Source organism: Nyctereutes procyonoides, unplaced genomic scaffold (assembly GCF_905146905.1).
Source record: "Nyctereutes procyonoides isolate TBG_1078 unplaced genomic scaffold, NYPRO_anot_genome, whole genome shotgun sequence".
NCBI lineage: Eukaryota > Metazoa > Chordata > Mammalia > Carnivora > Canidae > Nyctereutes > Nyctereutes procyonoides.
The window spans coordinates 46,373,923-46,391,407 of record NW_026575121.1 but is presented as its reverse complement, the minus strand read 5'-3'; the positions used below and the strand labels follow the sequence as shown (position 1 = coordinate 46,391,407).

The 17,485-nt window shown below is 39.9% G+C and overlaps 1 protein-coding gene across 1 annotated transcript in view; it reads right to left on the bottom strand.

Annotated features, from left to right (window-relative positions):
- Positions 1–1,610: 1,610 nt before the first annotated feature.
- DNAJC3 (DnaJ heat shock protein family (Hsp40) member C3) overlaps positions 1,611–17,485 on the bottom strand; it is an 86,873-nt gene continuing 70,998 nt past the window's right edge. Inside the window, exons 10-12 of the mRNA XM_055335810.1 lie at positions 4,404–4,536; positions 3,435–3,583; positions 1,611–1,789 (exon numbers count right to left, since the gene is read on the bottom strand). Coding sequence (XP_055191785.1) covers positions 1,632–1,789; positions 3,435–3,583; positions 4,404–4,536 — 440 coding nt within the window. The 3' untranslated portion in view covers positions 1,611–1,631. The remainder of the gene's footprint in view (positions 1,790–3,434; positions 3,584–4,403; positions 4,537–17,485) is intronic.

Genomic DNA, 17,485 nt, shown 5'->3' with positions numbered 1-17,485 from the left:
ACTAATTTTCAAAATGCATTGTTTATTGGTAAGAAATAGACTTCTAAACAGATGCAAAAAGCACAAAGGTGTTTTGCTCAACTGTGTGATTTTTGTCTCCGTTTAAAGAACTTTCTCCATATATGTTTCAAGATGACTTAAACATCTTAAGGAAACTTAAATGCCCTGTGCTTGGCTGTTGTGGTCAGGACATCTCCCACCACTGAAATTAAAATGCTTGATTTCATTAAAAAAAAAAAATATATATATATATATATATATATATATATATATATTAGACCCATACTCATCAAAATGCTCTGAGGCCAAAACAAAAACCTTTCCAGAATGAAGGTAATAACTCTTACCTAAAGTAATAATCTTAGATTTTAAATGCAGTATTACTAGTTCCATAAATATTTAAGGTTCTTAACAGTTTTTAGGGAAAAAAATTATTATCCAGTATACAAAAACTGAATACTTCATTTTTTAAAAGGTTTAAGGAAGGTATCCCAAAAAGAGATGCCATCTTAGTGGTGGAGATGCAACCAGAGCTGACTAGATTTGTAAACATAAATTTTTTTCCAGGGAAGAGAACCTTCACAGGCATCAAGGTCGGTCAAGGGGCAGGTCTCCTGTCTAATGGCCACCTCAGACAGTCCCACTTGGGAGGGACTACCATCCAAGAGGTTGGCCAGGATGGAAGAGAAGCTGCCCGCCTTTATTAAAAGTGGGGAACATGGCATTCTCTGTCAATTGAGCAACTTTATATTTCTAAGGCAGTCCTGTTACAGGAAATTGTTTCACAACTTCAGTTGTTAAAGTACTTCATTCTGCACTTCAAGCTTATTTTAAATAATACCACTGGCTCTATTATCCAAACCTATGTTACACATTTTTAAAATTTGTTTCATATTAAACAAAAGGGTCCTTAGGTTTTTACGAGTAATTCTATGACCATGGTCTTCAGTATTCTCCTGCAGGTCCCCAACATAAAATACGTGCTTCACGTCCATCCAGAGTCTGCACCTGGTAACATCAACTACCACCTGAGAGCAGGTTTTCTAAAAGACAGGCTCCATCCCTCCTCCTGTGCCAGCCATGCTCATGCCAGCAGAGATGGGAATGTGTGTGGATTAACGGAGGCTCTGTAATGTAAGATTATTTGCAAGCAACTGGTCTGACCAGAACCTAAGCAAAGTTGTCCCTAAGAACATACAGCTCAAAGTGTCGATACTGTCTTGCAGAATACTAAAACATAACCCGCTCTTGTGAAGACCACAGCTCCTCCTCCTACCTGTAGGCACTGCTGTACCTTGCAAGGCTGTGAAGAAGCATTTCTGCGTGCTCCAGCGTAGGAAGATACGTGAGCACTTCCACAGGTTCGCCTACCGCAGACCCTTCTTCCAGACCCTCAAACATTTACACGGGCTGCTCTGTCAGAAAGAGAACCAGTCTTCGCCTCCCTGCCTCCACAAACCCATCAACCTCCAGTCTAAAATGGATAAGAACAATTTTTCCTATTAAAACAACTCTTTGGTCATGGACAAACTAAAAGATTTGAATTTTTTTCATTAGGATCCCGGAACAAGGTTTCTTTGTTTTTAATCTTTTAAAAAAAATTAAGGAAGAAGAGCAGAAAAACAGCTGGTTTAATTGAAGTGGAATTTAAATCTAAAAGGTCCGCCTGAGCTAAAGGGATTGAACCCTTGCCATGAGTTCCAGCTCCTGTGGAAAGGGTTGCCACCACCTCCTTGTTGACTCTCTGCATCCAGGGGGTCTTCTCCATCATCAAACTTCTTCCTCATTTCTATGAAAGAAATGAGCAAATTAAGACCCAGGTATTCACCGAGGCACAGGGGAGGGGAGAGGGGGCACAGGACTCCTTACTTTCCTCTCATCAAACAGGTGTGCCCGATACACAAACCTCGGCTCTCCCATTCCCACCCCGCTTCCAGGTTTGGTCTCTGGAAAAACAACCTAGAGGATGCCCATCACGGAGAAGGGGTTCACGTTCAGGGCTGAAAATGGGTATTCATTGAAATTCAGGCCCCTTAAATCTTCTTGCCTCACAAGCAGCTACTCAAGGAAATTCTTCTCTGAAAAAAAAACAATTGCCAAGAAGGAGACCTCCAAAAGTCACACTCTTAAGATCAAAGAGCCATGTCACCATCCTGGCCCCAATGATGCAGCCTCCACCTCGCCAACCCACCAAGCTTCCCCTCTTAAATCCCAATAGAACCAAAAACCCCGGTGTACAGTTCAGGAGACCGACTCACTGCTATGCCTGCCCCCAGGAAGGTCTCTGACGAGACTGAGACTGTTACAGACAAATAGGACAAATGCAGGTGGCATGAGAGCAAGCTAATATCCTTGGGGACCAGAAAAACTATTTCAGCCTTAAAATGGGTTTGAGAAAAAGGAATAGAATAAAAAAGAACTCTTGGTAATTACAAATGCAGTTCTCGATGCCTTTGTGACTGTGAGCCTCAACTCCAGGACCATGGCCCCACCTGTGCACTGTGCAGGCTCAGAAGACAGACCAAGCATGATGTTGGCGCTCATTTGCTAAGGAAAAGAACAGACTTTCCTGCTGTACTCACTAAGTACACTTCTACCTCTCATACGGGATTATAAATGAGAACGGAGGATCGTAAAGCTTCGATTCCATAGCATAAGCAGATGTTCAAAAAATATTTGCCAAATGGGCACAAAGCATGATTTCCTTCTATTTTTGAAGAATCTGTCTAGCTCAAGTCATAGCTCCTGCTGACATGAAAAGGCACAAAAAAGCAGTAGTTATTCACATTAAATTCCCTCTGGAAATGTCTAAATATTGTTCAGTATTACCTAATTTCTTTGCTTTCTCTCTCATTTTCCAGGCCATTTTAGCCTGTGATAACATTTCTAGCAACCAGTAAATCTAATGAACATTTGATTTAGGGCAAGATTCCAGGGAAGCCCCCAGGCTAGGTGTACACTCCCCTTTTCTGCACTGTACCTTCTAGCCTGGCAGCCTGGTTTCCTAGTCAAGCTCCTGTAAGTCTGGCATGAAGAAATCATCACTAATCTGGGAAGGTGGTGGAAGGAACTAAAGACATCTCACTGCTGTGCTCTCATTGTCAAAGGTGAAAGAGCGGAGACTCAAAAAGCTCTAGTGTCTTGTGCAGGAGGAGGGCAGTAAATCCGGCCTCCTGCCTCCATGACTGTTGGGTCTCCCCACTGCACCAGGCACATGAGGGCCGGGAGTCTGGCCGGGGCAGGCCTGAAACTGGACTTCTGCAACTGCAAGGCCGGGGACCAGTCACCAGCTCCCGTGGGGTGGCCCGGAGCAGCCCGCCACCCCCCGCGTGTGACACTGCCTGCCATGTGTCCTCCTACTGCAGAGCTAGCAGGCCAACGACTGCTGACTCAGCCCTTTCAGAAGCACAGAACATGTTAAAGACCAACAATACCTGGATCAGAGAGAACTTCTTTAGCAGCTGCTATGTCAATGAACTTTTTCTCCGCTTTTTTCTTTTCTTCTTCATTCTGGAAGTTATCTGGATGCCACTGCAGTGCTAATTTTCGGTATGCTTTAATGATTTCTTGCTTTTTGGCGTTTCTGAGCAGTATTAATATTATCAGTCATTAGTTAAGAAGTGGCCAACACACTGGCACAAAAAAAACTAAGAGACACTTAAGATCCCACTGGCAAATTGACACTGGTTTCCCTAACGGTGCCAATGGGATCACAGGCTGAACGCTTAACGTACAGTTCTGGATGATCATGAAAGCTGGTCAGCCTTCAGAATCTCAACGGGAAGAAATTACTTTTGATCTCTGCAATTTTCTCTTAAAAAAAAAATCAGACCCATTTTTAAACTTTGCATTTCCAACTTACCTGATACAATTCCTGGCATTAAAAGAGGGAACTCTGACTCTGAACCACACTTTTTATTTTGCTTCTGGTTAGCTTACTTAGTTCTGGTGCAGACTGTGACTGAAAGCTGATGGCTCCCTTGCTCAGGGAAGGTGGATCTTGTATAAATTACCTAGCTTCTGTCTATCTCAGTGGCTCTAAGTTGATTCTCAAAGTGCCACTTTATTATTAGCCTAGAGAAGTTTGCTCTCTCCTTCCGCTCTCCCCGTCCTGTCCCCACCAAAAGAAAGCTCCCTCCCCTTTATCCTTCCAAAAAAAAATCATGCTACAGTGTCCTACCTCTGTCACCAATCACTAATCTCCCATTGTCACAGTACTAATCTCTATAAAGAAATCTGCCTGTAACAAAATAGCTTCGTGATGTTTATGATGTGAAAGATGGTGAGGTTTAACCCATGACTAAAATTACATAGCAAGGAACTGAATCAGAGGAGAAAAACGAGCAACAATAAGCTTTAAAACAGTTGATTAAAAATAACAATGTAAATTTTAAATAACTCACCTTTTTACTCCCAAGATTTTATAATAATCTCGTTTCTGCGACTGTTTCAATAGCCTTTGTGCCTTTTCCAGACCTTCCCGAATCTGCTGATCATTTTCATTGTGTTCCTGAGCAGTTTCATAATCCTGAATAGCTGTCAAAATGTTTAAGATAATGCTGTTAAAGGAACTGTAACTTGTAACCTCTACTTATCCTACAAGATTGACTCTCAAGTCAACATCCTGGCCCCTTCACTCTTTTGCCATTACTGCTAAGAGCCTAAGAAGTGGTGGTGATGATTATGTTAGCCAACTTCTAAAAGGCATAATGAAGGCTGACTTTAGGTAGCTTTTTACTCCCAGTCGATTAAACTCACTGCTGTCTACCTGCCCACCTTCCCACATTACCTTTGCCACACTTCTGAGAGATTTTAAGATCTGTACTTTATACAAAGCAGTCTTACCATCACTACCACTGAACTGATTGTTACATAGGAAAGTAAGACTATGGCAAAGAAAATCTGCACGGTCAGACACAAGTCCACAATTCAGAAGAATCAGAGGATTAGAAAGGCAGCAAGAAGAACCATCAGCAATCAGAACATCTAAGTCACCCAAGGGCTTCAGCAGGAACTGTTACTTTTTAAGCTGTCACCCAGAGCAGATGACACTGTCCTAGTACAGGAAGTCTGATAACAATCCACATTAAACCTTTCTCAGATTTAATACTTTAGCATGCCTCAACTTAGAACGCTTTAATATCTAGAACACAAGGCATCAGAATATCTGAGTCATGTAAAAAAGAGTCAACACAGCAAACCGGAGACTTATCCTGAGAAAGGCCTGCTGGCAAGGTTGGTCCTGGCTGGCGTCTCTGAGGGAGTGTTCCTGCCGTTTCCTGGTAAGAATGGCTCACCGTGCCTCAATGTTTGTACACTGTAGTTTATGTTAAACATGGTCTTTCCTTCTGGGAAACTGGAATTTGGGTGCAGTCAGGGCAGAAGGTGCCTGGCTGACCAACCCCTCATAAATGTCCAGGGCACTGGCACTCTAGCAAGCTTCCCCGGCAGACAGCACCATGCACATCTTGAGGAATTATAGCTTGTCTTGTGATTTCAAAGAGAAAGACTCTTAGAGTCTTCTACCTGGAATTCTCTGGATTTCGTGCCACATGTCCTTTACCCTTTGCTGATGTTACTTTGTATCCTTTCAGTAGAATAAATCTGAGCCTGAGTACAACTGTATGCTGAATCCCGTGTATCCTCCTCCTACTGCATCACCAAATCTGGGAGTGGTCTTGAGAAGCAGACATCTCAAATAAGGGACCGTTGGATTCAAATTCTAGTTTTTATGGAAGTGCATTTCACCGTGGGGAAAAAACATCTCTCTGGATAGCATGCCTGAGGATTTGTCCTGGCACAGCTAATCTTGGAAGGCATTTACGAGACAAATGATCCTTCTGACATACTGCTGGAAGGTCACTAGCAGCCTAATGCCATGTCACAATGCCTAAGCCATTGCCCTCACTTTATCTCATCATGGAGGCATCAGCTGCTTTATCTCCCATCATCACAAGAATGAGTACAGGACAATAAGATATTTTGAGAGACACCGCCGTCACGTTAACTTTTACTAGAGTATATTATTGTAATTGTTCTAATATATTAATCTCTTACCATGCCTAAGTATGAATTATGTATTATGGTACCTAGGTATCTGGTATTATGTGTAGGAAAAAACAGTGTAGACAGGGTTGGATATGATCTGTAACCTTCATCCACTGGAGGTCTTGGAAGGTATCCCTTGCAGATGGGAGAATTACTGAAAGTAGCCTGCACTACAGGAAAAAATGAACCAACACCACCTCTGGTTCATGGAGGGTACATTTTAAGCTTTTATCCTAATTCCTGCCTCAATGCATTAACATTAAATACTAATATGAAACATTACTACAGTCACCCAACTCATAGTGACAACATAAAATACCTTTCCAATTTAGTACACAAAACTATCATAGAGAGTAGTGAGTTTTAACTTTAAAATTAATACCCATAAAATAAAATCAATTCCAATAACACTTGATACCATAACCTAGTAAAGAAAATGTTTCAATACATGCAATTTTACTATTCATGCAAACTCTACAGTTAAAACATGTTTATATCCTACCCTTTTATTAAAACTTAAGGTAGACACATTTTTCCCTATCCAGAAAAAATACAAAATTATAGGCGGTTTCCTGCATTCACATCATTACAGGTAGGTAATTAGAAAATTAATATGAGTGACGCTTAAATTTCCCATAGACATAAACTAGATTTTAAATTATATTTTCTTAGATTCTATCCTCCAAGGAGGAATCTTCAGAGAAAAAATAAATAATACCCAATTAGGCTTATCCTATATTAAGCATCCATGAAAAGTAGAATAAGCCAGAAATATTAAGGACCTGAAAAAACATCTACTACAAATTAGCCAATTCATTTTCTATCCTCTGAACCTAAAAAAAATCTTCCCAAGTCCTTTTTTCTTCCATATACCCCCCCACACACACACACTCAATCATTAAGGAACAACTAGACCAAGATGGCAGACAGCACAGGATTGTGCCTCCCTTACATCCCACGCCCCCACTGAAATGACAAACAAAACATAAGAATAGAAGCATGGCAGCACTAAAAACAGCAGACTAGAAATTTTCGTAAATTTCTGAAAGAGAGGAAATAAATGGGATCATATTAATAATAAACCTAAGCATAGAGAACCACAATCCTAGCAAATTTGGGAGCCATTCTTTATGGCCAAGGATCCTCAGTTGAGCACTTAGAAAGCAGGAGCAGCTTTAAGGTAACCACTTGTGAGATGACTAAAGAACGTCTCCCAGGCTTTCCCCTCGTGTGTGAAGCAGCTACAGCATTCAGCCCAGTGGGGCCCAAGACCAGCCTCTAAACTGAATAGAAGATATGAATATGGAGTGGCTCCTCGTGTGGCTGCACAGGGACCAGGAAGAGATGCAGAACCATGCCCCCAGGCACTCAAGATTTCTATGGCAGACCTGGAACAAACCAAGGAAAAACCGTTCCATCCAGAATTTAAATACACTAAAGGATTCCAGCCGATCAGTAAAGTGAGTATGGCACTGCTCATTTTGGCAACTGGGCAAGATGGCAAGCGCCACAGGGGAAGTCCTCCTGTGAATCAGTCCTACCCACTTAAAGCCTGCCCGAAGCTCCCCGGTGCAGAAGCAGCATCTCAAAGACAGACCCGCACAGCTGCAAATGACTGCCCTCTTTCACTCCACCAGTCCATCAGCAAATCCCAGATCAGCTTCCCCTGAACATATATCCAGAATTCCACTGCTTCTCACCATTTCCCCAATTACCACTGTGCTGCAGTCATTCATTAATACACCTGAACAGCTGTTAACAGCTTTATAACAGCTGTTCCCGGCTTTCATCCTTATTCTCCTAAAAGTCTATTCTCAGTACAGGGACTTGGAGAGCCTTTTAAAAAGTACATCAGACCCCAATAGAAACATGCCCATGGAACACCAATCTTCTCGTCCAGAATATTATGCAAAACAAACTGCACAAGGCCTGCTAAAATTAGCTAATGGCAGCCATGAATCCGAGATGAGTGGGGAAGCAAACAGTGAGAAAGCCCAATGGCAAAAAAAAAAAAACAAACAAACAAACAAAAATCACAGAAAATGCCAGCAAAACATACTTTCTGTGTAGATGGACTCACCCTAAGTGACCGTATATGTCCTTTGCATAGTACAAGAACCATGAAATCCAGAACCAGACACAGTGGAGATAAAGCAGAGGCCTTACTAGGGAAAAGATAGATGGGAAAAAACAGAATACAAGACAGCAAATTGCCCTGGGCAGCACACCTCAGGAACCCCCAGCAACCATATGCTCTCTGTGAGGGACTCAAGCGCAAAAGATACACCCCGTTGGTGTAGGAAAGGAAGAGGGCAGAGAAGCAGAGAGGGCACGGCCATTTGGAAAGGCCCTTTTAGCAGGAGGCAGAATGTCTGTGGAAACAGGCAGAGTATTGCAACTGTTAAATAGAGAAGACTGCCCGTCCCCAGCACTCCCCTATACACACACACACACACACACACACACACACACAGTGCTATACTCCCTTACACACCAGCATTCCCTTACACACACACACACACACACACACACAGAGCACTTTCCCACAAATAGCTAGGGCCACGTAAGTCATTTTATGATCATTTTTAAAAAATGGTATGCAGCCTCAACTTAAGACAATTTTTTTTTATGATTTTATTTATTTATTCATGAGAGACAGAGAGAGAGAAGCAGAGACACAGGCAGAGGGAGAAGCAGGCTCCATGCAGGAAGCCCAACATGGGATTCGATCCCAGGTCTCCAGAGTCCTACCCTGGGCTGAAGGCAGCGCTAAACCGATGAGCCACCCAGGCTACCCACAAGACAATTTTTAAATTGAAACAGGAAAAGACTGAGTGCCAAAAACTTACCTGATGAACATACATTAGAACATGAGCCAAATACATGAAAAATCTGAGCAGACATTACAGTATAACTTTTTCAAAACTTAACCCAATCATCTCTTTTAAGGGTACTCCCAAAGTAGAGTAAGAACTCACCAGAGATAAAGAAGACATAAAAATATGAGTAAGTCAATACTCAAAAAAAAAAGATAAAAACTATCATAAAAGGACAGATGAAATGAGATGGAGCCCAGGAAGCAACAGCATATGGGAAAAAATAAGGACCTAACATAAGGAAATGGAAATAAAGAGTTTAAAAAGACTAGAGAGAAAAGAACAGCTTTATATAACGAGTGGCTAGGAAAGTGAGAGAGCCCAAATATTGTGGTTCTTACAACCAGTGGGGCTTAAAGCCTGGAATTTTAGGAGTCAGCTTGCTTGGCTCTGGGAGAAAAGGCAAAGCAAACAGGCCGTGGAGACACAGCATGGAAACAGCGATCTGAAGAATACCTAGGGCACACAGTGGGCAAGTTACTTGCTCATTTCAGAGTGTGTCCCAGAGAGGCAGCATTCACGGAGACACCCCTGCCCCCTGCCCTCAGGATCAAAGCAACTGGTGGCCACCACCATTTCCCGGTGTGGCCCCAGCATAAGTACAGACCTGCAGGAACCAGTGCAAGGCCAACACTTGCTACCTAACTTGCTTACACCAAGTCCCCCCAACGCTGTGCCCTAGAAGAACCATCCTTCATAGGCACGCCTACCGCCATCCCAGTGGGGCAGGCACCCTTCCCCATACCAGCACAAACCCCTGCCAACACTGTATCTTCCCATCTGGGTTTTACAAGGCCTTGGTTCCAGTGGTAGTGGCAACAGGTCATATTTCACAAGCAGACTAGAGCACACCTAGTTAAAACTTAGGCCGGTACCAAATACTGTCCACAACAGGCAAAGAGAGCCTTTGCAGACAAAAAGCCTGAAGGATAAAGTGGCCAGGACTCAACAGACAAGTACGCACTAAAGACACTCCTGGAAGAGAAGGGCCTTGGGGAATGGGGCACATCACACAGCAGGACACTACAGGAGCTCTTCTTCATAAAGCCACTGCCCTTAAGAACAGGAAAGGAAGCTGACTTTCCTCACACATAGAAACAGGCACCAAAACTTGGACAAATGAAAAAAACAGAAGAATTATGTCCCAAATGAATAAACAAGACGAGGCCATGGCTACAAATCTAAGTGAAACAGATCTAAGTAACATGCCTGATGGAGAATTTGAAGCAATGAATGATCATAAGGATACTCACTGGACTTGAGAAAAGAGTAGAGAATATCAGTGAGATGATTAACATGGAGATAAGGAGTAACATAGAGATAAAGGGCTCAACGAACAAAATGAGAAACACATCTGATAGAAAGAAGAGTAGGATGGAAAAAGCAGAGGAATAAATTAATGACCTATAGAAAAGTAATGGAAAGTGATCAAGCTGAACCAAAGGAAGAAAAAAGAATTATGCAGAACAAGAATAGACTTAGGAAACTCAGTGACTCCATCAAATATAATGACATTCATATTATAGGAATCGCAGAAGACGAGAAAAGGGGCCAGAGAATTTATTCAAAGAAATAACAGCTGAAAACTTCCCTAATCTGGGGAAGGAAATACATATCCAGATCCAGGAGGCACAGAGAATCCCCAACAAAAGCAGATCTACAACAAGACATACTGTAATGAAAATGGCAAAAACAGGGGATCCCTGGGTGGCTCAGCAGTTTAGCACCTGCCTTTCACCCAGGGCATGATCCTGGAGTCCCGGGATCGAGTCCTGCATTGGGCTCCCGGCATGGAGCCTGCTTCTCCTTCTGCCTGTGTCTCTGCCTCTCTCTCTCTCTCTCTCTCTTAAATAAAAAAAAATAAAAAATAAAAATAGAATGGCAAAAATACAGTGACAAGGAAAAAATATTAAAAGCAAGACAAAAGAAGACAGATGCATACAAAGGAAGGCTCATAAAGCCATCAGTGGATTTTTCAGCAGCAACTTTCCAAGCCAGAAAAGAGTGGTATAAGATATCCAAAGTGCTAAATGGGAAAAAAACTATATCAAAGAATATTCTATCCAGCGAAGCTATCATTTAGAATAGAAGGAGAGATAGGCTATCCCAAACAATAAAATTAGAGTTCATGACCACTAAACCAGCCCAGCAGGAAGTATTAAAGGGGACTCTCTGAGTGGAAAAGAAACACAAAAGATCAAAAAACACAAAGGAAATAAAAAGGAATATTTATGTAAGAAATCAGTCAAGGAACACACAAAATAAAAGGATACAAAATAGGACACCATATACCTAAAACATGGGGGGAAGAACAGGTTAAACTTAAATGACCATCAACTTAATATAAATTGCTATATGCAGAAGTTTTATACAAACCTAATGGTAACCACAAATCAAAAAACACGAATAAATATACAAAGAATAAAGAGAAAGAAATTCAAATATATCACTAAAAAAAACCCCAGCAAGCCAAGAAAGACAAGAAAGGATCAGAAAAAACTTCAGAAACAACCACAAAGCAAGTAATTAAGATGGCAATAAATATATATCTATCAATAATTACACTGAATGGAAATGAACTAAACATTCTAATCAAAAGATCTAGGGTGGCAGAATGGATAAAAAATTACGATTCACCTATATTCTGCCTACAAGAGACTTATTTTAGACCTAAAGACACCTACAGATTGAAAGTGAGGAGATGGGAAAACATTTATCATGCAAATGGATATCAAAAGAAAGCTGGAGTAGCAATAGTTATATCTGACAAACTGAACTTTAAAACAAAGACTGTGATAAGAGACAAAGATACTATATAATAATAAAGGAGATCATCTAACAAGAAGATAAACTATTGTAAACAGTTATGCACCCAACACAGGAGCATACAACAGCTAATAATGAACATAAAGGTACAAATCAATAATATAACAGTATGGGACTTTAACACCCCACTTTACATCAATGTACAGATCATCCAAACCGAAAATCATCAGGGAAACACTGGCTTTGAATGACACTGGAATGAATTTAACAGATATATTAAGAACATCCCATCCTAAAACAGAAGAATACACAATCTTTTCAAGTGTACATGGAATATCCTCCACAACAGATCACATAGTAGGCCACAAAACAAGCCTCCACAAATTTAAAAAGACTGAAGTCATACCATGCATCTTTTCTGACCACAACACTATGAAACTAGATGTCAACTTCAAGAAAAAATCTGGGAAGACCACATGCTACTTAAATAACATGCTACTATACAATGAATAATCAATAAAAGAAGAAATTTAAAATTACATGGAAACAAATGAAAACACACAGTTCAAAACCTTTGGACACAACAAAAGCTGTTCTAAAAGGGAAGTTTACAGGCCTCCCTCAAGATGCAAGAAAAATCTCAAACAACCTAACTTAATACCTAAAGCACCTAGAAAAAGAACAAACAAAAAAATCAGCAGAAGGAATAAAGATTAAAGCAGAGGGCAGCCCGGGTGGCTCAGCGGTTTAGCGCCGCCTTCAGCCCAGGGACTGATCCTGGAGACCCAGGATGGAGTCCCACGTCAGGCTCCTTGCATGGAGCTTGCTTCTCCCTCTGCCTGTGTCTCTGCCTCTCTCTCTCTCTCTCTCTCTCTCTCTCTGTCTCTCATGAATAAATAAATTAAAAAAAAAAGATTAGAGCAGAAATAAATGATGCATAAACTAAAACAAACGAACAAAAATGATAGAACAGATCAATGAAGCCAGGAGCTGATACTTTGGGGAAAAAAAAACAAAAAAAATTAAGAGACCTCTAGCCAGACTATCAAGAAAAAAAGAGAATGCAAAAAAAAAAAAAAAAAACCCAAAAAAAACAAAACCACAAATGAGAGAGGAGAAGTAACAACCAGCATAACAGAAATATAAACAATTAGAATATTATGGAAAACTATGTGAAGATAAATTGGACAACCTAAAAGAAATAAATTCCTAGAAACATAAAACCTACCAAAATTGAAACAGAAGAAGAAATAGAAAATGTGAACAACAACAACAAAAAAGTGAACAGATAGATTACCAGGAAAGAAATTGAATCAAGAATCAAATAATGCGGGATCCCTGGGTGGCGCAGCGGTTTGGCGCCTGCCTTTGGCCCAGGGCGCGATCCTGGAGACCCAGGATCAAATCCCACATCGGGCTCCCGGTGCATGGAGCCTGCTTCTCCCTCTGCCTATGTCTCTGCGCTTTCTCTCTCTCTCTCTCTCTCTCTCTCTCCTCTCTCTGTGACTATCATAAATAAATAAAAATTTAAAAATAAAAAATTAAAAAAATTAAAAAAAAAAAAAAAGAATCAAATAATGCCTACAAAAAAGTCCAGGACCAGATAGCTTCACGAGAGAATTCCACCAAACATTTAAAGAAGAGTTAATACCTATTCTCAAACTGTTCCAAAAAATAGAAAAGGAAAGTAAACTTTCAAATTCATTCTATGAAGCCAGCATTACCCTGACACCAAAACCAGATTAAAACAACAACAACAACACAATTACAGGCCAATATCTCTGATGAACATAAATGCAAAAATCCTCAATAAAATACTAGCAAACTGAATCCAACAATAGATTTTTAAAAAATCATTCAACATCATCAAGTGGGATTTATTACTGGGCTGCAAAAATGTGGTTCAGTATTTGTAAATCAACATCCCATCAGTAAGAGAAAGGATAAGAACCATATGGTCATTTCAAAAGATGCAGAAAAAGCATTTGACAAAGTATAACATTCATTCATGATAAAAACCCTCAATAAAGTAGGTTTAGAGGGAACAAACTTCAACATAACAAACACCATATATGAAAGACCCACAGCAAACATGCTCAATGGAGAAAAACTGAGAGCCTTTCTCTACGGTGAGGTACAAGACAAGGATGTCCACTCTCACCACTTCTATGAACATAGTACTGGAGTGCTAGCTATAGCAGACAACAAAAAGAAATAAGAGGCATTCAAATTGGTAAGGAAGAAGTAAAACTTTCACTATTTGCAGATGACATACTATACACAGAAAACCCAAAAGACTCCACCAAAAGACTGCTAGAACTGATCAACAAATTCAGTGAAGTCACAGGATACAAAAATCAATCTACAGAAATCTGTTGCATTTCTATACATCAGTGATGAGAGAGCAGGAAGAAAAATTAAGGAAGCTATCCTAAAATAATAATAATAAATTTTTAAAAAGAAAGCTATCCTATTTACACTTGCACCCAAAATAATAAGATACCCAGGAATAAACCTAACCAAAGAAGTAGAAGACCTGTACTCTGAAAACTATAAAACACTGATGAAAGAAATTGAAGACAACACAAAGAAATGGAAAGACATTCCATGCTCACGGGTTAGAAGAAGAAATATTGTTAGGATATCTATACTACCCAAAGCAATCTACACCTTTAATGCAATCCCTCTCAAAAATGCCAACAGCATCTTTCACAGAGCTAGAACAAACTATCCTAACATCTGTATGGAACCACAGAAGACCACAAATGGCCAAAGCAGTCTCGAAAAAGAAAAACAAAGCTGGAGGCATCAAAATGCAAGACTTCAACTTATATTACAAAGCTGTAGTCATCAAACCAGGATGGTGATGGCACAAAAACAGACACACAGATCAAGGGAACAGAATACAAAATCTAGAAATACACCCACATTCATATGGTCAATTAATCTTCAACAAAGCAGGAAAAAAGATCCAATTGGGAAAAAGAGAGTCTCTTCATCAAATGGTGTTGGGAAAACCTGGACAGCCACATGCGAAAGAATGAAACTGGACCACGTTCTTACACCATACACAAAAACAAATTCAACGTGGATTAAAGACCTAAATGTGAGGGACACCTGGGTGGCTCAGCGGTTGAGCATCTGCCTTTGGCCGAGGGTCTGATCCCAGGTTGCTGGATCAAGTCCCACATCGGGCTCCATGTGAGGAGCCTGCTTCTCCATCCGCCTATGTCTCTGCCTCTCTCTATCTCTCATGAATAAATAAAATCTTTAAAAAAAAAAAAAAAAGACCTAAATGTGAGACCTAAAACCATAAAAGTCCTTGAAGAGAGCATAGGCAGTAATTTCTCTAACATTGGCCATAGCAACTTTTCTCTAGATAGGTCTCCTGAGGCAAGGGAAACAAAAGCAACATACACTATTGTAACTACATCAAAAAAAAAAAAAAAAAAAAAGCTTCTGTACAACAAAGGAAATAATCAACAAAACTAAATGGCAACCTACCAAATGAAAGAAGATATCTGCAAATGACATATCCGATAAAGGGTTAGTATCCAAAATATATAAAGAACAGAGTCACGAGTATGAGCACCTCAATCCACCCCCCAAATTGAGAGACCTAGGAATCCCATTATCAATTTCTCCAGGGGGTTGCTTAATTGCCATACTTGTGACTCTTGTAAATCTCAACACCCAAAAGGCAATCCAATTTAAAAATGGGCAGAAGACATAAAAGACCTTTCTTCAAAAAAGACACCCAGATAGTCAACAGACACCTGAAAAAATGCTCATCATCACTTATCATTAGAGAAATGTGTATCAAAACTCTAATAAGATATCACTCAGAGCTGTGAGAATGGCTAAAATCAATAACACAAGAAACAACAGGTGTTGACAAAAAGGTGGGGAAAAAATGAACTCTCTTAAACTGTTGGTGGGAATGTAAACTGGTACAGCCACTCTGGAAAACAGTATGGCAGTTCCTCAAAAAGTTAAAACTAGAACTACCCTACAATCCAGCAATCACAACACCAAATACTTTGGTATTTACCCAAAGAATATGAAAACACTAATTCAAAGGAATACATGCAGTTTTATGTGTATAGAAGCATTATTTACAATAGCCAGGATATGGAAGCAGCCGAAGTGTCCATGGATATAGATGAATGAATAAAGATGTGATATACATTTGTAATAGCATGTTATTCAGCCATAATAAAGAATGAAATCTTGCCATTTGCAATGACAGAAATGGAGCTAGAGAGTATAATGCTAACTGGATTAAGTCAGAGAAAGACAAAATACCTATGATTTCACTCATTGTGGAATTTAAGAAACACAGCAAAATGAGCAAAAGGAAAAGTAGACAAATCAAGGAACATACTCTTTTTTAAAGTAATCTCTACATCCAAGGTGGGACTCGAATTCATAACCCTGAGATTAAGAGTCACATGCTCTACCGACTGAGCCAGCCAGGCGCCCTTCAGACTCTTAACTATAGAGAACAAACTCATGGTTATGAGAGAGGAAGTAGGTGAGGGGATGGGTGAAAATAGGTGATGGGAGATTAAGGAGTGCACTTGTCATAATGAGCACCCAGTGATTAAAATAAAAACTTAAAAAAAATGGCTAAGATGACCAATTTTATGTTATATGAATTTTCCTACAAGTAACAATTTCAAAAAATTTATGGTACAGTCACACTCAAATTCAGGATGAATTCTAAACCCCATACTCTTTCAACTAGGACCTTATTGATAAATAAACTACATTCATTCATTCAGCAAATATATGACTGCCTGCTATGTGTCAGGCACAAGAAGCAGACATGGATCACTTAATAAAAGAGACACACGTCCTCATATAGCTTAAGTTCTAGCCAATGTAACTGCTTATGTCATAAGGACACCTGAATCATCCTTATATTCAAAGGAGCTTTATTGATTATTTAGTATTGCTTCAAAGTCAGTTTGCTCCTCTCAAAAGCTATGAAAAGAATTACTCATATAGATCTCAAGAGCCTCCTTCATTTTTCATGTTTTCAGCATTATCCTCAAACAACAGTCTTATTTTACTTACTTTCTAGTGAGTGGAATCCCCTAATATTTTTCCTGATGATTCTGTCATAATCCCCAAATTAATCTCCATGTTCCATTATTCACTAACCTAAACATTGTTTTTCTTTACTCATTATATTCCTACCTCGTTTTAAACTGCTTACTTTAAAAAAAGGTAAACCAGTAAACAGAATTAAAAAGCCCTCATATTTTAACATGGGATTTCAAAATATGATTTAGCCTAGTTAAGTAAGATTATCACTCCTCTACATCACTCACTAAACTTCCAATTCAAAACAAGTCAAGTAATACCCTTCAGTTTCAGATATACAGGTCTCCTTCGCATCTCAATCCACCCCCCAAATTGAGAGATTGAAATTCCATTATCAATTTCTCCATAAGGTTGCTTAATTGCCATACTTGTGACTCAAACAACCATTTATTTAAAAAATATTCATTTGTTTGACAGAGAGAGAGCACAAGCAGGGGGAGAGAGTACATGCAGAGGGAGAGGGAGAAGCAGGCTCCCAACTGAGCAAGGAGCCCAATGTAAGGCTCAATCCCAGGACCCTGGGATAGTGATTTGAGCCAAAGGCAGATGCTTAATCAACTGAGACATCCAGGCACCCTAAAACAACCATTTTACTCTAAAACCATAATTCAGAAAGATTCCCCACTGTATAATCCAAACATACTAACAAAGACAAAGAATAAACTACTTAAAAGAAATTTTTAAAG